This window comes from Rhipicephalus sanguineus, chromosome 7 (genome assembly GCF_013339695.2).
Source record: "Rhipicephalus sanguineus isolate Rsan-2018 chromosome 7, BIME_Rsan_1.4, whole genome shotgun sequence".
Lineage (NCBI taxonomy): Eukaryota > Metazoa > Arthropoda > Arachnida > Ixodida > Ixodidae > Rhipicephalus > Rhipicephalus sanguineus.
The window spans coordinates 153,038,549-153,063,490 of record NC_051182.1 but is presented as its reverse complement, the minus strand read 5'-3'; the positions used below and the strand labels follow the sequence as shown (position 1 = coordinate 153,063,490).

At 47.1% G+C, this 24,942-nt stretch overlaps 1 protein-coding gene across 1 annotated transcript in view; it reads left to right on the top strand.

Annotated features, from left to right (window-relative positions):
- The first annotated feature begins 7,886 nt into the window (after nucleotides 1-7,886).
- LOC119400279 (uncharacterized) overlaps nucleotides 7,887-24,942 on the top strand; it is an 85,261-nt gene continuing 68,205 nt past the window's right edge. Inside the window, exons 1-2 of the mRNA XM_049417562.1 lie at nucleotides 7,887-7,892; nucleotides 8,367-8,482. Coding sequence (XP_049273519.1) covers nucleotides 7,887-7,892; nucleotides 8,367-8,482 — 122 coding nt within the window. The remainder of the gene's footprint in view (nucleotides 7,893-8,366; nucleotides 8,483-24,942) is intronic.

Below are 24,942 nucleotides of genomic sequence, written 5' to 3'. Positions count from 1 at the left end.
GGCATGGTCACGCCGAGCAGCACATCCTCTCGGGAACAGACAATCAAGGGTCGTGCGCTTAAGTGAAATAAGTCCATATTCCTTGATTAACAGTGCTCGCTGCATAACGATTAAGGGACGCTCTAAAATTAGGTGCTCAAGTGTTTCACAGGAACCACAAGACGTGCGTAACGAACTGTCTACACGTCCTTGACGTCATGACCGTTCGCGCACTAACACAGAGCCAATTCTTAGCTTATATAAGAGGTCTTTGCCACAACACGGCAATCCACGACCAATAAAAAAGTCACAGTTTCGCCGCAACGGCGATGCAATGAATGCGATAGCAGCAAGTTACAGTGTCACACGAAGAACGGCAAGCAGCTCAGTACTTGCAACGCGCCGCTCGAGCGCAAAGGACAGGCGAAAAGAACACACACAGGACGACCGCGAACTAACAACAGTCACAGCTCGACACTTGCAGCGCACAGCTCTAACACAAGGAAGGACACTCGAAAAGAACGCACAGGTACACACAGGACGAGCGGGAAGTAACTGTTGCGGTTGTTACTTCTTCGCGTTTGAGCAGCGCGCTGGATTCCAACGCTCTTAAACTTATTTTTCTTTAAAGGGCCCCTCACCAGGCCACATAGCAAATTTTAGTTAGCCGCTGGAAGTTGTTGTGTGGCGAACGAAGAGCAGTATGCCGCAAGAATTTTTCAAATCGGTCCGTTACGAACTGAGAAAAACAATAATTTGTAGCGGCGCGAAACCATGACGCGAGGAGGCGAGTTTCAAACCCTTGCCACTCGCCCCGTGTAGCCTTAGCAAGCCAAATCCCTTACCTGCCCTCTTCACTTGACACATACGCATGAACACGTCATGCGCGTGCATGGCCACGTGCGCATGACGTGCCCGAGCCAGCCCGAGCACGCGAGCGGCGTTGCACGGCCGCTACCTTTGTTTTTATGTAGTGGCCGTGGGTGTTTTGTCGGCGTTCTCTGTGATGTACTGCCTGTTTCTGCGGGACGGGCATGAAAGTTGAGACACTTCTACTGGCTCGAGAGTGGCGGTATCATGAGCCAGTGCCACATTAACGTTTACTTGGACGCGGTAGAATAAATGAGCCTAATGAGTGCTCGAACGCGCCAGAACATTACTTTCGTTTCCAGGGCTGGCGTCTGCTCGATGCGCTAACCACGGGGACACGAACGCATGGGAAAGGGAGGCACATTAGCCCCGCATCTCGCTGCAATTCACGAAAAAAAAATGAGAAAGACGCACACATTCCCTTTGTGTGTCTCATTATTTCTCTCAAGTTTTATTAATCTATTCAAGCAACAAATTACACAAACTACACTTGTCGTATCAAATAATTATCGCAGTGTGACGTGCTACTGTTGGCGACGTCAGAGCACAGTCGTCCACGTAGAGGAGCGACGTCACAGCACTACCATCTACGTAGGGCCATTTTCTCATGCACGTCATCCCCTCATTCTCTAAAGCGCGCGCCCGCGAGAGGAAGGGCAAGCAGCGTTCACCTTGAAATTTGAACCATTTCCGCGGCGCGTAGCGTTGCAAATTTTGGCAGACGTGATCGTGAACGCCCAGTGTATGCATTGCGCTCGTTAGCTCAAAATTGTCAAACCTGGTGAGGGGCCCTTTAAAACTGCGGCGCGTGGAGTGACCCCTCCGCGTCTCTTGCCGCGCGGTGGCGTTAGACGCATCGTTTACTCGGCGTTCCACATCGTCAGTGGGTACAGAAATGGGCCACTTTTTTAGTGCGCGTCTGAAGAAAAATGTGGGAGCGTTGCTTTAAGCGCGCCCTTCGGGAAATCTCGCGGGTGATACTACACATACTGAAGCACCTCCGAGCTCTGCGTGCCGTTAGCGTTAAATGGTGTATATAAAAAGCTCGCCGTTGTTATGTTAAACAGCCAGAGAATAAAAGAACAAAAATTGGCCGCGATTCTGCGTTCTCCGCTGCAAATGCCATGTAAAGACGATAGAGGAGGCGCTGCGTGAGATATGGACGCCATCTGGCAATACGTCGGGAAACATGAGCTTGTGCAGAGGGTTTCCTTCCTCCGTGGCAGAGGGCGTTCGTCGGCGCGCATAGCATGGCATTTTCAGCGCAGCTTAAGCAACTAGGGTCTTTAGAATTACGTATCTATGTATTTTCTATTAAAGGAACACACCACCTAATACTTACCTACTGATGTTGCGCCTCAGATATGCGTAATATTTACTTTTCGATCGACAACGTTCACAAGTATGAACAGCCGTACCAGTTCAAGATGGGTGGGCGGTAAGCAAGTGGTTCAACATTGGCCGGGTGGCTGAATCGGGTGACAGACAGACAAACAGAAAGACAGACAGACCAAAATTTCTGTGTTTAAGTTCCCCAAGAGAGACTATCGTCTTTAAAAGAGGCGCGTGGTCAAGTTGTTTAAGGCAGCGCGCTGCGGAGCGAGGGGTCGAAGGTTCAAACCCCGGTGGTGCGCTTCGGAAATTTTTTTCTTCTGATTTATTTTTCTTTGTGACTTTGATTTATATATACATACATATACATATCCGGGGCATAACGGCGTCGACAGACGGCGACAGCAAAAACCAGCCGAGAGTGTCCATATAATTGCTATCGCAGTAATACGGGGAGGGAACAATCAGCTTCCGACATCCTGGTAGGTGTAACGGTTTAGGACGTGTCGGCGGATCACCAGACGAGCGTTGTCAAACAGGCTTGGAACATTTTTTTGGCAGTCGCAATCATTGTGGGAACAATTTGAAGCGACGTGACCGCTTCTTCACACTAGGGGATCTAGCGTTAATGCAACGCCATCGATTGGCGGTGCTTACCTTAGCTGCCTCATTTATAATATCCTAGGACTCCAAATATTAAGTCAATCATGCAGACGCTCAGTTCTTTGTGTGTATTCTTTCGTGCAGTGGTGGTGGCCCGAAAGGCGCAACAGTGGTGATTGGTGTCATAATCGCCCTCGGAATCATCGTCACGGTGGCGATGTCGATCGCGTTAGCAAGTGGTAAGAAGCATGAAATCTTTCCGAAGTCAGTGCCTATACGTATTAGCAAAGTAAACACGGAATAACTGGTTATCTATACACCTCCACCTTACTTCAAAAGAACATTATGTGATTCAACATCTATTCTCATTCGTTTCGCCTATGATCAATTTTAAGCGAAGCTTTTGTAAATCACACATTTTATAACTAACAGCCTCGCGGAACGTTCGGAGCACACCGCGTTTCTACACTTGCAAATGCTCTCTACGGGAGGAAAGGTGTGCGTATGTCCGCTGTGTTGCGGGTCGAAGCCGCCACGCTATGCTGGAAAGCCAGTTGGTAATGATCCATTATGTAACTGCGCAAAAAAACGGACGGTGACACCGTCCGCTTTTTTTTTTGCGCAGTTACATAATGGAAAGCCAGATTTAATTGACGCGTGAGAGACAAGTGCCTCCGCGGCCGGCAAAGCAACCTACTTAAGCTTTATAGCTTCACCCACCAATACATCTGCCATCTCCGCAGGCAAACGCGACAGGAGGCGCGAGGATGTGCCCGCCGCATCCGGCTCCTATCGAACAAGAAGAAAGTCACTGTTTCACCGAAAGGTCGAAGCAGTGAATTCAATAGCAATGAACTAGATCTTTATGGGAGTTAAGGATAGCAGCTAACCCCTTAAGCATCCTCACTGGCGTACCTCAACAAAGCGCTGCCGAGCAAGCAAAGTGGCCGTCGTCCTGTCTATTTCTTCAACGCAAACTTAGCGGTGGGGTCAAACACACAGGGTGCAAAGGTATCAGACCTTTCCAGGATATGGCTAGCTTTTTGCCGCTATGGCGACCGCACGCGGCCGGTCAAAGAACGCAGTACCTGGTGAAACTGCTACTTTGATGGTGGAACTGCGTACCCCGAGGGACTTTCGTGCGTAGTAGGTAGGCCCGTAAGATTCACCTCACCTTAATCGCTATCGTCGGCTGCCCTCGCACTCTTTTGCTCTCACGTACAGCATGCAATGTTATCGCCTTTGAAATTGATACGGAACCTCACGACGACACCGACGCCAAAAATGCACAACACAGCGTCCATGTAATTGCTATCACATTAAAAAAACACAGCCACAAACATCACCTTCCCTTGTAGTGCCCGCTACAAGTGTTACCCACTAAAGCTTGTGGTTGAGTAACCTGAACAAATTGGTTGTGCTTGACAGGTCAACTCGTGCGTGTTCTTAGTCAATGTGCATTCAGCGACGTCGAACTCCAAATTTTTTTAGAAAAGCTTCAGCTTGACTGAATAAATGCTGCTCGCTCCTCAGCATCGAGATCCAGCGAGGTGACAACCTGGAACGGCGAGCAGCCCGAGATCACTGAGAGGAACATAGGGGTTGGCAATGGCTTAACGGTGATCGTGCCTGAATTCAGGATTCCAAGTACGCCGCCGCCACTCACGAGGAAGTCGACAGCAAAAGCAAGCACTGAGAGAACAAGCACTGAGGGAGGAAACACTGAAGAAAGCACCGAAGTGCCATTTACGACTCCAGAGACACTGAATCCGAAGCCCACTACCACGGCACTTCCAACTACACGGGCCAAGAGTGAGTACACCAGCAACAAAAAAAGCAAACTCCTAGCATGCAAACCGTGATTTTACATTGATTTGAAGCCTATCCTGGACATTAAACAAGGCCTTATTGTGAGTCATATATTAGGCTTCAAACGAGCCGTTAATGTGAAACCTCTTATTGGCATTAAATGAGGCATTAAACTGAAGCCAAGTATAACCACAAGCGAGGCGATATTGTTAAGCATATAAGAGAGATTAAACGAGCCAATAATGTGAAGCATACATAGGCTTTAAACGATCCATTAATGTGAAGCAATATATAGGCATTAAACGAGGCATTAGTCTAAGACATAGTATAGGCATTAATCGAGGCATTAATCTGACATATACTATAGCTATTAAACGAGATATTAATTTGAAGCATATTATTCGTATTATTGTGAAGGTATTATTGTGAGGCACATTAAAAGCATTAAATGAGGCAATGAGCCACGTCTTTTTAATAACATGCTAATTAAGTTGATGCTAGGACGATGCCAATTCAGCTGGTAAATGCTAATACCAAGCTAATTAGGATGACGCTAAGCACAATGAAATAAGGACAAACATACTTAAAACGTGAATAACTATTACATTGCTAATTAAGACAATGTAAATAATGTTCAGCTGATTATGACTGCTAACTCCGTGCCAACTAAAGCCTTGCGAGCTAAGCCGGAGCTAAATAAGGTTTTGTACTAAATAATATAATAAAGGACCGTGGTAATTAGGATCAAGTTAATTGACATGGAGCAATTAAAACGTTAGTAAGTGAGACCAAGAAAAGTAGCATGAAACAATTGCGGCCGAGCTGACGCGGTCTTCACTCCAAAGCAGACCGAGCGGAATAAGTGGTCGTTGAGCCTCGTAAAAAGCTGGAAGTAGCTATGTGATCACAAGCTCCACTGGTGGCTCCAGCCTTGCACCGCTAGTGGAAGCTGACCACATTATTTCTCTGTAGTGTCCCCTTACCACTTTGTATTCAGACTTCGTTTCTCATGAACTAACGCAGAAAACACGTGGGCTGGCCTGATCTGCACAATCGGCACCAAGCTCAGCGCACCACAAGTACTCCCAGATGACAGGTGGTGCAATTACCTATTCTACGACTCCGTCTACAAGAAAGGACCCACGCCATTTGACCCCGGTCATCTGGATCCCGCCTTGAGCATCGTTCTGGACAATCTTTCAGCGTTCAATACTACCGCTATCGGTATTGGCTTCGCGTACAAGTAAGCAGATGTTTTTTTTTTTTTTCAATCCGTTCACAGACAGTTGGCGGAAATACTGAATTACTTGTTTTGAAGAATAAAATGTCTATCTCCCGCTGTCGGCGATCTTCATGTGACCTAGAACCAAAAGACGGTGCCATTATCCGGGCACTTGGACGATACCATCCAGACACCGTTGCGCGACTAAAAATAGAGCATCCAGGCAATCAGCCGAAAGTTTGTCAAACGCGGTCGGTGGCCCCCATATCTTTGTACAGGATCGCACTACATACGGTATTTAATGCCTGAACAAGTTACAAAAAATATTGCTTCCGAATTTTTCCTGAAGAGGCCATGACACCCTCAGCTAATAAGATAATAAGATCTCCAGTTTTATGTGCTAAAACGAAGATATCAATATGATACATGTCATAGTGGAGGGCTCCGAAAATTTCAGCCGTTTTCTTTTTGTTTTTTGTTTTTTAATGCACTGGCATCGCACAGTACACGGGATTCTACCATTTCGCCTCCGCCGAAATGCGAATGCCGCAGCCGGGATTTGAACCCGCGACTTTCGGACTTTCGGGTCAGCAGCCGAGCACCGTAACCGCTACGCTGCCGCGGTGGACATGTGCACCTAACAATTGATTATAAAAGAATATATAAGTTCAAAATATGCACTCTAAGTCGCCAGCTACAAACTCCGCCTGCTGCTGACGATCGCCATTTTGCCATGGTGCGTGTGACGTCAAGGACTGCATGGAACGGAGCCGTTGCCGGCTAACATATCAGCCACCTTGACAAATGCGGTCAGTGTGTTGCTGCTGGATCCGGCGGCATTATGTCCGCAAATTGTTTACCTTCAATTACAAGCCGAACAAAGCTGAAATGGCTCCAAAGCATGCGGAGCTGACCACGAAACAAGATCGTTTACGGAATGCAGCCGCTCGTACAGCATGCAGCTCGTTACGTCTTGGCTTGCAGTTGCGCCAGTGCTGCCCGACTTTAAGGCCCCTCGCGTTTTTCTAAAAATATTCGATTATAAATAAAGGGCACGACCAAATGCACTAAAAGTTTGCCAGCTTGCTTGTGAACGCACGGGGACTCACTCTGACATCAAGTCGTAATCTCTGGTCACTTGACCTTCTGTATCGTCCGTGCTGCCACTACGGCCGCCGACGGTCACATTTCACGTTTGGTGTGCGACCTAAGGGTTTTGGCCTAAAACAAGCATCCTCAACTTAATAAATATTTTCAACTGCTCTAAACTCGACGGCAATCCTCGACTTCACGCAGGTACAGGCAATACCTGAAATCACAACTTTCCACGAAGGACGGTGCTACGCCGGTGGTGTTGAAACATTTCTTCGACGCAAACATTTGCAACTTTGGCATACTAGACACTCCGACAGCTGGCTTGGACAAATCATCGCTGGAAGAAATGCTGGAAAGCCTGAAGGTGCGACAATTCACCGAAAAAAAAAATTCATTTGGCGATATTGAATTTGTAATTTCAAAAATGAACACGAATACTCATGGCACAAACCTGATACAAGGGGAAATGGGATGTCCATTTGACAACCCAAGATATAGTTAACCACGACTCCACTATCAGTAGAGTTTTGTCGACAGGAATGTCTACGCGCTTAATTTTTTGTGACTCATGAAACGAAATGACAGTGAAACGAATAATGGCATAGTAGGCATTACTCGTAGTTTTTATCTATAGGGTAGTCATTGATAATAAGTGAAAAGGAACAAGAGAGGATGAATAAACAACTTGCATTCTAAAAAGACAGGGCGTGCAAACACAAACACAAGAAAGAAGTCAGAAAGAAGTTTCGTGTGTCCGTGTTTGCACGCCCTGTCTTTTTAGAATGAATACTTACCAACTAGCTCAGCTCTCTGTTATTCTAAAGAACTTGCCTTCAGCAGGGACCGAACCCACTACTTTCGAATTACGCGTCCGACGACCAACCAGTTGAGCTACGACGGAGGGCGATCTCCCATCCCCTTTATTGGGCATATCTGAATGTAACCCTTGAAGTGTTAGCCAGTGCCACTCGTAGCCATGGCGGTGAGTGTGGTACCCACTCTCTTGTCAGAAAGAGTTATGAATTACAACTGTTTGCGGCTACATAATCACTATACTCCAGTTAGAAGCGACGAATAGTATTCCTTAAGCCTACTTTGTCTTCAGTGTCTCTTGGTTTCATTAGGTATTGTCTATGAAGAAACGAGCCCTTGATACACTACCCTTGCTTCGTTCTATACGTAACTTCAGAATATTACGTCATGCGCATTATCTGTTCTGAAATTCATGTAAACTTGAAATTTGATAGAGGAAGTGGTGACCACGCTCGAATTATTTCCTCAAATCGGGAAGTTCGCAAATCGTGAAAAGCATTTTTAGGTTATCATAAATCTAATATCGTAACGTAGCGACATTCGAAAGCTTGCAGTACGCATTTCCGTAGCGTAGACGAAACTTCAGGACGAGCCTAAGCACTGGTTCCTGCAGGACTCCCCATTTTGCTGATTTTTTCTACAGTTGGTTGACGGCTTTGAGAAAAGCGTGAAGAAAGCATGGCCCAAGAAGTGTCGCACCTTTGTCGCCGTGCCAACTCCGGACACCAACTTGGAAAACCTGTACATCGAAATATTCCCGTAAGTTATGCGATATAAAGGCTGAATACAAAGCGCGAAAGGCGCGTAGCTATGTACAGTAGTGAGCGAGTTAAAATAATTGCAAGGAATAATCGTCCACAACTACATCCTTATACCAACGGTCGAGAAGTCGAACAACAACTGGTCTCCCTTGAACCTCGGTTGTCATTATTTTTAAAAGAAAGAAATACAGGAGACCTTCCCCCATAAGGAAAACGGGGCCAACCAAAGCTTGGCGGGAGTGTGCCTGGCCTCCTGCTTTTTTCTCTATTTGTTTCCTCGTTTTTTTCTCGGCGAAAGTGAAACGACTCTGATTGGTGGCGGACGCGTCGAGATAACGCGTCTGTACGCAGTTGTCACCATGTTTAAAGACACACGTTCCGGCGCCGGCGCCGGATAGTGACGTCATGCGTTCATATCTATGCAACAATGAAATGTGGAAACGTGAAATGAAAGCAGACTTCGATAAAAGATCAGATTACGATGTCAGAAAGAGCTGATCGCCGAGAAGCCCATAGTCGAGGGAGCGTCATTTATTGGAAAACGGCGCATACAAGTACGCGTGTGAACGGCGCACGTTCGGGGGCCGCGTGTCTTTACCAGGCCCGCGCCGGGTTTTTTGCCTATGACGCCGCCGCCACTAAAATTTAATTAATAGAAAAGATTCATTTGAAAAAGCAACCCATCTGTCAGAAGGGCAATCAATGTTATTGACAAGTGCAGCCTGTATTCTTGAAACAGTTTTCATTCTCCGGGATATTTTATTTACATCAGGAAACGGTCACAAATTATCTAAAGCCAAGCCAAGAACAGTCGCGTACTACTCTTTTGTTCCAAGAGCGTAGAGCACAAGCATCGGTGCTCTGCACTCACGCTTTCTCATGAGCAGTCTGAAAATGAGCATTCATGAAAGCATTCTCATGGTTGTTTGCAATTCCTGAAATTGTAGCTATTTTTTAGAAGTTACAAAAATTACTTCGCTGTATATTTGGCTTAAAGGCTCCAGGGAAACAGTCTCGTTAGTTAAGTGGTTTTCTTAGTTCCTCTGCTAAGCAAAATGTCGTGCGTTCAATACCTGTCCTGGTCAACATAACTAAAACAGCTACGGGCGGTAACAAATGTTTCTGTGCAGAGATCATTGCTGGCAAGTGGAATAACAGGAACTTATATCACAAAGCTTCGAGCAGTGCTTTCGGTTCTTGCTTTTCCACAGACTCTGAGCAGCGTATTGCGTGCTCAGTCCCTTCAAACAGTAGACCTGCCTTTTCTCTATGCACCCAAGACGTTACCATTTTAATATATCTGTGGCATTTTTTTCGATAAAAGAGCCAAATCCAGAAACCGAAACTGGACTAAATTTCACGTGAGCGTAAAGCGCGCCTAAATATTGTTACGGGGATTATTTATTCGGCAAGCACTGGTCGAGCTAACACTGCACACAGTGCACAGGAACGCAGGTCAAAGGCAGCTCCAGACTCTGCCCCACAGCAGCAACGTCGTCGTCGTCGTCTTCATCCATCCGGTATCAATGCGGCGCTCGTGCCAGAGTGACCTTTCCATACCCGTGACATTACCCCGGTCGGCAAAGCACCGTCCCGGTGCCTGTTATGGTTAGAAGGGCGTGTCACCATTGTAGGGCTTCAGGCGAGAAACATGCACGATGTCAGTTCTGGGTGTAGCAGTCGATGAGTTAGTGGACGGGGAAATCTCATAGGTCGTGAAGTTCTTGCGTCGTGAAGTTCTTGCAGGATGTCCGTGCGCAGATGACGCGGGACAATATATTTCACTTTAAAAGAATTGCGTGGAAAATGGGCCGATTCCTCATTTTAAAGTGAACTCAAAAACGCCGTATCCAATGAAAGCCGACTCCAGGATCTGTTTGAATCAAACTCACCCAGATCACCCAATCAAACTCACAGCGCCACGTTAACAAAACTGACCAAAACAACCAACATAGCCGCATTCAGTCTGTTTAGTTCGTGTCCGAGTTGCTTTCTTCTTGCGCTTTTGTTCCACATTAAGTTTTTCTTGGGCAAATTGGTACTTATTGAAAGACATTATGTTGCACGCCAGGACTCGAATATGGAGAAGCCGACGTTCTGCTTCTCTCTGCCTGTTAGTGTTAATTTTCCAGTTTTGCGGCTACAGTATCGTATCCTTATTTCGCTCCAGGACGGTATATTTCAAATAGAAGGCAAGTCAAAGAAAAATTTTGTGCCGTAATCTATTCCGTGAAGAAGAAGAAGTGATCCGAAACGGCGCGCCAAAAAACGAGCTTAGAAGAAGAACTAAAGCATTAGATGCCAAAAACGAGAAAACGCCGCCGACAGTCCAGAATGGTCCTGCTTTTGCCTCGAGGGAACACTTGCTCTACAAGTCTAGTCATCGCCATTACGTCCATGTAACAAAGGAAGGCACCGATGGAAGCACTAGGATGGTGTTAATTTTGTCCCAAAATACTGCCATTTCGTTCATTCGCTGTGATTTAGAGTTGTTTTACGAGCTACTTCAAGCACAGCTGAAATGTCCCAATCGATTAGAGCCAATTCCAAATTTTTGCTCCCGAATACCGACGATTTTGGGCTGTATAGATTTCAGCCGCAACATAGATTTGAGGTATTTTGGTGTCATGAACACATTGTCAAAAATATTTGGAACAGGTCTGACTATACTGTCGGTAGCAAAATAAATGCGCTTTTCTCCGTTTCAGTTGAAGTGGACCTTGCTCTTTTAGAAAAAAAAAACGCCACGTCTATCTATCTATCTATCTATCTATCTATCTATCTATCTATCTATCTATCTATCTATCTATCTATCTATCTATCTATCTATCTATCTATCTATCTATCTATCTATCTATCTATCTATCTATCTATCTATCTATCTATCTATCTATCTATCTATCTATCTATCTATCTATCTATCTATCTATCTATCTATCTATCTATCTATCGATCTATCTATCTATCTATCTATCTATCTATCTATCTATCTATCTATCTATCTATCTATCTATCTATCTATCTATCTATCTATCTATCTATCTATCTTAAGCCGGCCGCGATGAAACTGCACTCACAATAGTGTCGTTTGACGTCAAAACTAATCAACTAAAGAATGATAAATTTAGGAGAAGCCATATACGAGGTCAATATGGCAATCACCATATCTTCCACTTGTTTCCTCATGCGCTTCTCATCTTAATTATTATTTTCTTCGCACGCGCGAGCAGGAAAATATTCACGCCGAGCGTTGTGGTCATTCTGAGTCACTACGTGGAGGGCGACAAGCACCTTCCAGGACTGCCGCGTAGTGCCACCAACTATGCTGACGAGACCTGCCTCGCTCACTACCAACACCAACTACAAATTTGACCTGGTGAGAAAAGAGACTTCTTTATTCATTACTACGCATTTTTTCGACATAATGCATACGGTTTAGCGAACAGATGAGAAGATAAGGTAAGACCTGCATTTTGTTTAAAAACCTATTGGAACCAATGACTCCTAATGATATATTATTGTTGGGGTTTTGCTTCTCAAAACCACGATATGATTAGGAGTGACGCTGTAGTGGAGGGCTGCGGAAGTTTTGTTCATCTGGTATTTTTTAACGTGGACCTACATCTAAGTACGCGAGTCACTAGCACTTCGCCTCCATCGAAATGTATCGCCGGGGCAGTGATTCGATCCCACGACCTTCGGTTCAGAAACCAAGCACCGTAACCACTAGAGCACCATGGTGGGTCCAGTGGTTCCTGTTTATACGCTGTCACAAAGCGCTGCGCCAGTAACAAAGCACTGATCAATTTTCACATAGTAATTAAGTTAAAGCAGTCAGATTAAGCTTTGCTAAACAAACTTGGGGTGCGCAAGCATAATGCAGGCATTTTCTCGCTGTTGACTGCTACGCTCGCACCCTGTAGCTAAGCCCTCATACTTCCTTCCCATGTTACTTGATTGCTGTTACGAGCTCACGCCATTCTCAATTGGGCTGTCTTATTTCGTGTCGCCGTTGCATATTGAATCCACAAGTACTCCCTAATGGACAGTTCTACTTAACATGGAGAACAGTTATGGTCCAAAGGTTGTCTCCAAGCCATGCGCTATGTTTGTTCGATCACTCTTTAATACAGGGTCAAATCTAAGCCAGCGCCCCAAGAAGTATGTCGAGGTTTTGGTGAGAAAAATTTGTGGCTACTTCTCCTGAAGTGGGGTATGGTATATCGAGGACAGGGAGTAGACAGGAAGCAGGCAGATGCATAGATGTAGACACGTATCATCGATCACTTCATCACAAGAGCGAATAGACAACTTCAGGCTATACGGAACAATGCTAGCCAACATTAAATCATAGCCAAGAGGCAACCAGGTCAACCAGACAGCCAAGAGTCAGCCAATCAAACAGTGATTGGCTTAAGTTATCACCCTGTAGCACGTGCAAACTTTAGTTAATGAATGAATGAATAAATAAATCAAGGAAACAAGCAAGCAAAGTTTAGTTCGCCTGAAAAATCTGGATGCTGGAGTGCTGGTATTATTCCTCCGTGGACGTCTCACAATTTGCTTAAAGTAGAAAGCGGTATAATGGAATATCCATAACGAAGCAAATTTCCTTGGCCGACCTGGGTTTGGAATTCTGGTACCCACACTCCAAAAGCGAGTGTCTGAACCACTGGGATGAACCTCAATATCGCAGTTGCAGAATATGAATATATCTGAACCATATGTGAACGCGTCGTACCCGCGGTGCAAAACTAATGTACGAGAAGGCTTTCTATGAAGGCTGCGTAGAATTTTTTTGAAGTGGGATAAAATCCTTCGCTGGGGCAACTTTTAAAGCCTACACTGAGAACCGTACCCATAGAACAATTTAAACTTCGCGAAAATTTGACACCAAGCTCGCGTATCAGTGGTCGAGGGATTCGGCTTCTGCACTCTATGGAAGGAAGAGTCGTTAGAATATCGTGGGTACAGCGCAACATCAGTAGGAAAAGAAAACAACACACAGGAAAGAGCGCTGACTTTCAACTAGCACTACGCAGATTGATAAACTCACTACGCAGATTGATAAACTAAAAGCTGCGGGCTATCCCAACAGCGTCGTCGTACCCGTTTGCGAAAGCCTCCTACTGAAAGTAAAGCGCCAAAACACGCGACCTAAGGGAAAACAAAATGATCAAAGACCATTGCATGTCATACCCTATGTACATAAGGTGTCTCACAGCTTAAAGAAAATAGCAACCGGATATGATATTAATTTGTTGTTTTCCGCCCCGTGCAAGCTTTCAAAAGTGTGTGTCCTGAATTGCAAGAAGATTGATCGACCATGCAACATACGTCATGAGCACAGCTTCACAGAATGCAAATCAAATGTTGTCTATGAGACACCGTTAACCTGTGGAAAATTATATATAGGTCAAACAGGGCAATGTTTTAATGATCGAGCTAGGCAGCATGCGTACAACGTCAAGAATGGGTATGGTAGCCATATGGCTATACATTGCAAGGAATGCAAGTGCAGTCCTGTATTCCATAAGACAAGGTTTCGGAAAAAAGCAAAAACGAAGCATGAAAGAGAAATTATAGAAGCGTTTTTTATCAGGAAGGCCTCGGATCAGTGCATTAGTACACCTTCTCTTCACTTATCCGATATAGAATATTCTTTTCTTAGTTAGCGTAGTCATACATAGTATCACACGTGTTATCGAGCATGCGCACGGAACCTGCACCATGTATAAAAGCGGCCGGACCACCTTCAATAAAGTCTACTTGAAAGTCAGCGCTCTTTCCTGTGTGTCGTTTTCTTTTCCTACTGATGTTGCGCTGTACCCACGATATTCCGCATGAACCAACTCGCCCAAATCAAGCTCTTGTTGCTGCAAAAGTCGTTAGACTTCTTTTTTTAAAGGGGTCATGAACCACTTTTGCAAGTAATGATGTAATGGCCTCATTGTCGGAGTGTACTGCCTCCCGAATAGATTGCCGCAAAAATTTCTCGAATCCGTCAAGAATCAGCGGAGTTACGGGGGTTTGGCGCACGCTCCCAGCGCTTTCTCTCTTTTCTCGTGCCGACGAGCGCACTGGAAGCTAGACAGGGAGAGATGGCATGGGGGAAAGAAGTTACGCTAGCGCGCGTCATGAAACGCGATCGCTCTCCCGCTGTGATTCGCTTGCGCGACTGCGGCTACCGTGTACTGAGGAGTGCGGCGCCGGCAAGTGGCGGCACCCCGCGGCAAGAAGCGCATCTGATCCGAACGCCGCTCTCGATTTACGTCGGCTATCGGCCAATAGGCATGCTATGTCTCTTGCGACGTACAGCGGACAGACGCCCCGCCCACCGACGAGAGTGAGAACCGGCCTCTGTTTGAAAAGAGGGTGCCTGGGGAAACGGCAACTTCGCGCTCCGCTTGTGGCCATTACGCGGCGCGCACGACTGTAATATTTGGCAGAGCAGTTCATAGCCGTGTCAGCTTTCCGCAGGATGTGTTTTTTCAATCAGCCCAAGGGGTGCTTCATGACCCCTTTAATCTTTCCTGACTTGACACGCATGTGACTCTTCAAGGAGGCACGTAAACTCTCCTAGGGGATCACTGTATACTCTTGTCGGAGAGTCATGGGACCCAAAAGAGAGTTAACGCGCTCTTTAAAGAGAGTCATATACGCGGAAAGTCAGGACTCGCAGAAAAGATTAACATACACTCTTTTTTCTTAGAGTGTGTGGGGCAGTTGGAGACGCTGATGAACGCAAGAGCGAAGATGGAGATATTTGTGGCGCGAACTGGGAATCAGCGAAAAAAAGAAGACAGGATAGGACGCCCTATCCTGTCTTGCTTCTTCCCATTGATTCCCAGTTTGCGCCACAGATCTTTTGTTGAGACATGCACCAACTCGCCCAACGTAATGCTATTATGGAAGACATCGTCACAATGCTGCCCGAAGACTACTTTCTAGAGAATTCCGCAACCTGCGAAATCCCTAGGCTTCCGCGTTGCATAGAAAACTCCTGCCGGCTAGATTATGCGCAGATATTTCTTTTCTCCTAATGTTAGTCCCCGAAAATTGTGCTTCATTAGGTATGATATTTATGAGCCTCATTTTAATTCGAATTGTATATGCTTCCCAATACTGACAAATAAAATTTAAGCGCACAACCAAAAGAGGGCGGAAAATAACACGTGCGACACTGGCGCTAACTTTCAGCACTTTGTTGAGACCCGCAGAGGAGTGTATATAACGGCACAAGTGAGCAAACATGATGCCGGCGCAGGAGGCAAGATATGACACAATTACTGGCAACGCAGGTAACATAATTCTTTGGAAGACAGAGCGTTCGATGGCTTTGACGCACATTTATCAAGTGAGCTATTCACCTTTTTGGCCTCGCTTATCTTAGATAGATATTATCTATGTATCAGCCGAAAAGAATGCCTACGTTTTCGGCCTCGAAAGTGTTGAAAGTGAGTGCCTGTGTCATACGTGTATTTTTTTCTGTCCTCGTCTGTTTGTGCGCTTAAAGTGTATTGGTCATGTCTTACGAACATGCCCAAACTACCACGATTGTGTTCTCAATAATAATACAAAGAGAAATAACGAGCCATGTATTACCAAACGCAGAACACTGCGGCGGAGTCCATCGAGAAGCTGATTGCGCGAGGCATGGACGCAATCTGGGCTCTCTCGCTCACAATGAAAGGCAGATGGACTAAACTCAGAGCCGGACAGCCAGTGGACTTCCTGTCCGAGTGCGAGCATCAGCCAAGTGCGGAATCTTTTGGAAGTTACACCGAAGTGAGTTCGTGACCAAGCATTCAAGCGTTTTTATGTAGAGCATTCCCAAACCAATGTAGAAAAAAAGGCATGTCGTAGCGCGTGGCTTCGACTTAGGGTCGTGAAACGTTTTCCGAAAATTCTGAAGGGCATGTGTGTTCGGAATCCTAGTACTCTATTCAACAACGTACCTTAATTTCTTTCATCGTCCGTGTTCATTTATTAGCGAAAAAAGCACCATTTCGATTTTCTTGCATGCGTTCCCCTCAACTCTACACCTCACGTCATCGCAAGCACCCAGTCAAAATCTGCAGGGGCGTAGCTAGAAATTTTTTTCGGCTGGTTTCAACCATACTTTATGTTCGCGCTTGCGTTTGTATGTGTGCCTTTATATATACGCAAGCAAAATTGAAAATTTTTGGGCAAAGGGGGGGACCCCCCCCCCCACCGCAAGGGAGTGGGAAATATATAAGTGAGGGTGAGGAAGAGAGACACGAGGAGGGGAAGAGGGTAAAGTATAGCATACCCATGCGTAGTATAGTGTAGCAAGGGTGGGAAAGGGAAGTTAGGTTGAGTAGGAGTGATTTGAGGGTCAGAGCGAAAGAAGGGGGGAGAGTAGATCATAGTATATTCATGCATAATATAGAATAGCAAGGGCTGGGAAAGAGAAGTGACGTTGAGAAGGAGAGAAAGGAGGGGGAGAAGGCCACCAGCTCCGCTGATTTCTCAGTCCTCGCACCTCTAATGCGTAGCTGCCCCAATATCTTCCTGCGTCTAACGTGCGGGCTTTTATTCACCTCCTATTAGGCCTACCTTAGTCCGCGAGATGACATGTGTTCAGGCTGTAACGGCAGTGTCAGCTTGAACAACGACAACACTAGCAACAACATACTGCTCGTTCAAAGCGCAGTCGACCTCGTAACTGAACCGAAGATTAAATTTGGCTTATAGGCGACTGGTTTCAATGCGTCTTGCATATCTCTACGCCTGCGCATATGCTTGAATGCGTCCTTTGCCTGATCTCTTTCACACTCTTTGCATTAGGTATGCGAGAATCCCAGCTTCAGCAACGTCACCTACTACAAATCGGGAGTTCGTGGCACACTGTTCTACAACAAAAACGATGGCCGCATATTCTCCTTCGACAACAACACCGATATTGTCCAAAAGGTAGGCATAGAAGGCTGCCTCTCAATTGTTTTATTGCGAACGTAGCTGAGCGCTTTTTGAAAACTGGTTGATGATGTTGAACAGCGCAAATGACAAGGGACGCTAGAAAAGCGAACAGGAGAAGCACTGACTAACAACTATGTTTAATAACATACGATAGGAAATAATATACAGAGGCGCAGAAGAACAGAAAAAAAAACCAAGAGAAGAATCTTATACACACTACACATAGTTAATTCGATCACATCATCCAAATGCAGCATCTAGATATCTTCTTTGATTCTAAGATAGCGCAGTCGAAGGCTGGCTGATGCATACTATGCTTTTTAGTGTAGTCTGTGCTGCCTCGACAACAAACCTGGTGTTTATACATATCTCTATGCTTATTCGAAATATATGTGATTAAATAGGCGAGCACTTGCAATATCGGCATGGCGTGGTGACATGCGCATTGCCGCATGTTTCTGCGCAAACATCATCAAACAGAACCCATAGAGTTGCCCAATATTTGCTAGAGGGAACTATGGCGCTAAGATCGTTCAGCCAGCATAGTAATAATTGGTAGTATACAGGCATTTGCCTAATCTTTGTGCTTACGGCTTCGAACGCACTTGCGGCTTTGTTTGTTGATCTCGTGGCGTTTGTATCCGATAAAAGAATGAATTGTTACGAACTTCCTGATCCGATTTGAATTGGTGCGCCTAATGGCAAAGGTAATGAAGTGGAACTGCTGAACACTTGCAAAACTTCATCTTGCGACAAAGCGGCTGCGGGCCACACGGATCCAAACGAAGCCGCAAGAAGTAAGCTTAAACAAATCCGTTTACTACCCACCATTCCCGTGCCGGCTGAAGAGCCATGAGTTGCAGCTCCCATAGACACTAGCGCCAGAGTTCCTTCTAGTAAATTAGTACGAAACTCTATGCCAGTAGCAACTTGTCCAGCTTCCTTCTTTAACGCTATTTGAAAACTTTGCACATTGGTGTGATAAGGGCGAGAATTCGCGGAGCAGTATAAATTCATATTAAGAAAATCCGAATAAGGCAGAAGCTGAGGGTAAGATGGATGCTTGAAAGGACGACAATTCCTTGGAACACGGGATGTCGCAGCGGCCACCGTTTGCACAAGTGGTATTGTCTTCTTCAAGGTAGCTTCTGCAGTTACCGCCTTGAAGAAAACAAGGCCACTCGTCGAAACGTTGCCATGGCTCCAGCGACCCGCTGTGTTCAAATATTTTTCATGGCCAGGAAAGCAAGACACGATAGTAGCACTTGAGCTCTTTTTTGTAAGGCAACAGGTGCGACAGAATCCATTTCGACTGTAACGAAAGAAATGTCTGTTGCACAACAGAAATGCCTGTCACTGCATCAGAAATCTGTAGTAACCGCAAAAAAATGTTGTAACGGCAGACATTTCTGCTGTCCTGATGGCAAGTCATGCTGTCATTTTCAACTGGCATCGTTCATTTCCTCAGATCTGCAGGTTGAGGGCGCAGCACCTGACATTTGCCTACGGCTTCGTTGCGTACGATGTGGACTACGAAGACTACAGCTACGTCTGTCCCTTAGTGAGCGTGCTCAAAAGATTCACCAGAGTTTTTACTCTGACACTCCTGCGGGATTATCTCCGGGTGATATTCGATGTACCGAAAGAATTCTCAGACTGTCTGAAACTAGCCGAATAAATACGCAGTTCGAACCACCACTGGATCCTCAGTTACTTCTGATGTAGGATTTGGAACACTAGTAAATCTTTGCTGCTTGCTTGACGAAAATGTTTCTCTTGGCATAACTATCTTTTCTATCTCACAAAACGTTTCACTTTGAGCCTCTTATGATTCGTATGTGGGCTTATAATTCGTAACTATATACAAGAGGTGCGTTGTCATGGGCGAGCGAGTCACTGATGACTCCTGGTAAAATTTTGAACGGATCGAAAGCAGTAATACCCATTTAATAAAATGAAGCAAAATAAAGCCGGGCGCAGCTTGCACAAGTGGCGCAAGGTTTAATGCACAGCGGAGCTCATCGGTTCTTAGCTGAGCCCGGCCATACGAAGGGATGCCAAATTATAGGAAGTGATGCCAAGTCATTCCAAGTTACACAATGTAATGGCAAGTGACGCAAATTTCCAGTCGAGCCCAACACAATCGCCTCTCGCCTTTTCGGCCGTACTACGTCGTGGACTACTTTAAACGAGTCGAGTCTAGCAGTCTCGCTTGGCAGCGCCACGCGATTCCCGGTAAGGGCTTCCGCATCGGCAGTGCGAATCTTCTTCGGTCTCCCCATGTCTGCGTCTGGCGCCGCGCGCCGCTGCCACGTGCCTGCATTATACAGAAGGAGCGCATGCGCAGTTCGCTGTGGCCTCCCGTGGCGCGACCGAGTAGTTGCACGCAGTGTCTAGGCAGGTGGGCTGGTGGTGCAGCAGAGTATGTGCTAGCGAAACAGGCGCAAGAGATGTGCAATAGGTTGCTGGGGAACGCGCGGTGACGTGATAGCGGCTCGAAGTTTTTAGGGGCGATGCTCCTTATAGCGGCACCCGTTCGTCCCCGTCGTAGTAGTGTGTAACCAGTCTTAAAAACGCAGGGGGCGTGCACACATGAAGGCTCCCTAAAGACAATGCGCTGCGACAGTACGTGATATGTATCGCCCTCTCCTCTCCTACGCTTCCCCCTCTTTCTCCTCTCCTACGGCCCCCCCCCCCCTATCTTGCCTCGCGGCGCAGCGGCGCCGACGCAGGCAGCGTCTTGATTGAAAAAACCGACCGCTCGCGCTGCACAACTGTTCACTGACCACCCCGTATATATAGGCACTGGATTTTGACCTCCAAGGTAGTGCGTGTGTGCGATTTCTCCTGTGCGTGATTAAACAATGAAAATTCACAGCGTACATGTAAAATTAAAGTGAGCTGCAAGTCGTGATAACTCTCATCGAACCTTTAGTATAAACGCGCCCAATCTCACGTCGGTGATGATGTACTGGGCAGAATTCACGGAAGATTCACGGTTTACCGATGAACCTCCGCAGCTTCGCCCACTCATCATCATTCACTCCGTGGATATGCTGTGATTTTTTGTTGTTGTTCTTGATGTTGTTTTGCTGTTGTTCGCGTTGTACAGATTACGGTCGACTTAAATAGCTCCTCTATTCAAAATTCACGCAGTCTTTATGCATTCGTCTAACACGACTCGAAGGCGAAAGGCCACCATTTCCCCCTGCCCCCTAATGCCCCCTTTTTCACGTTTTCATAGGATTCACATTTCCTTATGTAATTGTCAGTGTGGCCAATCCCCCTCGTGGTATAAGCCAGTCTCTTTAAGGCGACAAACAAACAGACAAACAAGCGACTGCTTCTGTAATTCCTTCGTTCACACGTGACCTCGCTTTGCTGAGTGTACTAGGTTGACACCATACGTGGAGCAGATGCTAAATATGAGCTCTTTAAGAAGAAAACAGCTTTTATCGTTACCAGGTGCTTGCTGCCTGAACTACTGTACAAAATTTATGATTCCGATTGAAATCACTGGGCCTGAAAGGGTTAAACAATGAAATTCTGAAATTTTGAGCAGGCCCGACAGCTGTGTTTACCTGATCCGAACCGTTTGGAATAAATGGGTTGCATTTTAACATATTTTGAAAAATACTTCGCAAGTATTTATTGTGTTAAGACGTTTATTGACGGCGAGATTGACGGCGACGATGCACAACGACAGAGCGCAGACTCGCAGACTCTCACGAGCACGAGGGGCGTGCTCTCCGAGAATAGGCGAAGAGGATGACCCACTAGGAGGTGCTTGAGAGGACGACCCATTAGAGCGTTCCAATGCTTCTCTACAATTACCCCGGGTACGAAAAGGGAGCCGTCTGGCGACCTAGCAGCTGGTCACTATGAGCGGGTCGTGGTAGGGCTTGAGGCGCTCCACGTTGACAATGCCGCGCCCTCGACGGCGCATGTCGGAAGATGGGTCGATGGGTTCAATGAGGTAGTTGACCGGGGATGTGCGTTCGACGACACGGTAGGGGCCTTCGTATTTGGGCAGCAGTTTGGAAGAGAGGCCAGTTGTAGCGGTAGGGACCGAGAGCCATACGAGTGCTCCAGGTAGGAACGTGGGTGCAGAAGTGTTGGTCTCACCACGGCTGCTTTTCTGCCGCTCTTGGTCCTGCGTAGTAAAGGTCTTCGCAAGCTCGCGACACTCCTCAGCAAGTCTGGCTGTGGCAGAAATAGGCGCACACTCAGATCGATCCGGCTTGTATGGAAGGATTGTGTCGATTGTGTGCGACGGGTGCCTGCCGTACAATAGGAAGAATGGTGAGAAACCAGTGGTGCTTTGATGGGCGGTATTGTAGGCATAGGTGACGAAAGGTAGAATGGAATCCCAATTTGTGTGATCGGCGGCGACATACATCGAGAGCATGTCGCCGAGCGTGCGGTTAAAGCGTTCCGTGAGCCCATTCGTGTGCGGGTGGTAAGCAGTAGTTTTGCGGTGAACAACGTTGCACTCTTTGAGGATGGCTTCGACGACTTCCGACAGGAAGACACGGCCTCGATCGCTGAGCAGCTCCTGGGGTGGACCGTGGCGCAGCATGAACCGGCGGAGCAGAAAGGAGGCTACTGTAAAGAATGACAAGCAAGCACATAGCGTTGCAACTGTAGTCGAACTGGTGGTTTATTGGGCCAACCCGTTGGAGACCAATCCCGAGCCTGTGTTGCCAGACCACCTGGGTGCCGGCCCCCTACCGGTACATCTTCCCTTCTCTGGAGAAGGGAAGGGCCTCGTAGTCCCGTAGGTAGCCTGGAGGCCTCCGTACTCGAGTAGAACGTCGTAAAGGTGGTGTCGTTGGACTGGGACTTGACGGCACTGCAGAGGTAGGATTGGGCTCATCGACAGTTGGCTCCTGGGATGTCGCTGCAGATTGGGGGCACTCTGGTGTTTGTGGCATTGTTGGGCATGGGGTAACCTCCGGAGGCCCTTCATTTGGCGCGAAGTCCTCATCCAGGACAGCCTCTGGCTCGAAGGGCTCGTCCGTCTTTAGAAGATGCTGCCGATTTCTTCTAAACTGTTGGCCCCCTTCCGTACGAACAGTGTAGGACCTTGGAGCCACTGAGCACTGCACTTGAGCCTTAGGACCCCAACACCCGTCCTGGCGTATCCTCACAATATCTCCTTCATGTAGTATCGGGAGAGGTCGACCCTGTGTTAAGTTCTGAGGGGGCTTGTGTACTGGACTCGCGCTAGGCACTGCAAAGTCCGGCAGCCTTCCACGAAGCCACCTTCCCATGAGCAGCTCGCTGGGTGTTCGCCCATCCTCTAGCGGGGATGTCCGGTAATTCAGCAGTCCCACCCAGAAATCATCTTCTACACCGTCACTTTTCTTCAACAGTCGTTTCACAACTTGGACTCCCTTTTCAGCTAAGCCGTTGGACCTGGGAAATCGCGGGCTGGATGTAGTGTGGAGAAAATCACACTTGTCTCTGAACGCCCTGAACTCTCGACAGGTAAATTGAGCACCTCCATCTGTACACACTTCGAGCGGTATTCCATGGCGGGCAAACATCATTGAAAGTTTTGATATTACCGCCTTGCTGGTTGTCTGAGATAAGTACTCTACTTCGGGATAGTTTGAGTAAGCGCAGTAAGCTACCAGATAGCTCCGGCCACCGTACTCGCAAAGGTCTACGCCAATGCGCTGCCATGGTTGCTCTGGGACTTGCCTCAGTATCAGCGGCTCTGCTGGTTGGCGGTACGCAAACTGACGACACTTTTCGCAACGGCTAACCAGTGCCGCTATGTCCGCATTCATTCCTCGCCAGAACATCAACAATCTGGCGCGGGCCTTGCACTTGTTAACTCCCAAGTGGCCCTCATGCAGGCGCTGCAGCATCTCTTGACGCAGACTTCTGGGTATCACCACTCTACTGCCCCGCAGAAGAATTCCATCTATGCATGTCAACTCAGAGGAAAATGCAGCCAGCTCTCCATTGACAGGTCTCTGCTGTTGTAAAGACTCCATGACATGCCTTAGCTCAGCATCTTCGTATGTTGCCGCAGCAAGGCGGGCTTTCATGTTGTCACTCACAAGGACGGAGAGAACATGGGCAGCGTGGACGGTAACATCATCTTGGTCGGGGTCAGGGCTGTGAGATGCTGCGCCTTGTATCCTGGATAGGGTGTCGGCCAAGACCAACTGCTTCCCCGGCACGTACTGGAACACGACATCAAATTGCATCAGTCTCAAAAAATATCGCTGCAGACGTGGGGGCATTTCACACAAGTTTTGCTTCGCTATTGAAAGGAGTGGCCTATGGTCCGTCTCGACTAAGACCTTGTAGCCCAATAAGAAGTCCTTAAAGCGTTCACAAGCAAACGTCGCAGCAAGCGTCTCCTTCTCAATCTGGGCATACTTTGCCTCGGACCTAGACAAGACTCGCGACGCATAAGCCACCGGGCGCCAGTCTTGGTCATACTGTTGGAACAGTGCCGCGCCTATAGCAAAGCTTGACGCATCGGCCGAGACCTTCGATGGTTTCTCAGGGTCAAAAACCGCTAGAATTGGCGATGATGTGAGCATCTTCAATAAATTCTTCCATTCACCATCATGTTGAGCCTCCCATACAAATGCCGCTTCCTGCTTTATCAGGGACCTCAATGCCTCTGTTTTCTTCGAGAGATTCGGAAGAAATTTCCCAAAATAGTTTACTGCTCCCAGAAACCTTTGTACTTCTTGCTTGCAGGAAGGACGAGGCATGTTGGTAATACAGCTGGTAAGTTCAGGGTCCGGTCTAATGCCAGCTTTGCTTATGCGGTCACCCAGAAATTTCACTTCCTGAGTAGCAAATGCACATTTGTCCCCGTTTAAAGTTAGTCCTGCCCTTCTTGCCGCTTCTAGCACCCCCCGAAGACGCTTGTCATGCTCCTCCTTCGTCGCTCCCCAAACAAGAATATCGTCAATGTACACTGCAGTTCCTGGCAGACCCTCTAATATCTCACTCATCGTTTTTTGGAACACTTAGGGGGCAGACGCAATGCCGAATGGCAAGCGTAGGAACCGGTACCGTCCGAATGGGGTACCGAACGTACAAATTTTAGAGGAGCTTTCATCCAGAGGGATCTGGTGGAAACCGCAATTAGCGTCAAGTTTGCTGAAGAAGGTCGCACCAGCTAATTCCGATTCAATATCTTCCCGACGCGGGAGTTGGTAGTGTTCACGCTTTAGGTTTCGGTTTATCTGACGGGGGTCCATGCAAAGTCTCAGTCGGCCATCTTTTTTACGAACAATGACAAGCGGGCTTACCCAGTCAGTGGGCTCGGTGATCTTGGCGATAATGCCTGCAGCTTCCATGCGACTCAGTTCCTTTCGTAGCGGTTCCTTGAGAGCATGAGGCACTCGTCGAGGAGGCATAGCAGTAGGGCGTGCCTCGTCGCTCAGCTGTAGATGGTACGGACGCCGGGTACATCCTAAACCTTGAAACAGTGAAGGGAACTCCTCCTGCCAGTCTGACTCGGCCCTGCTGATGTCATAC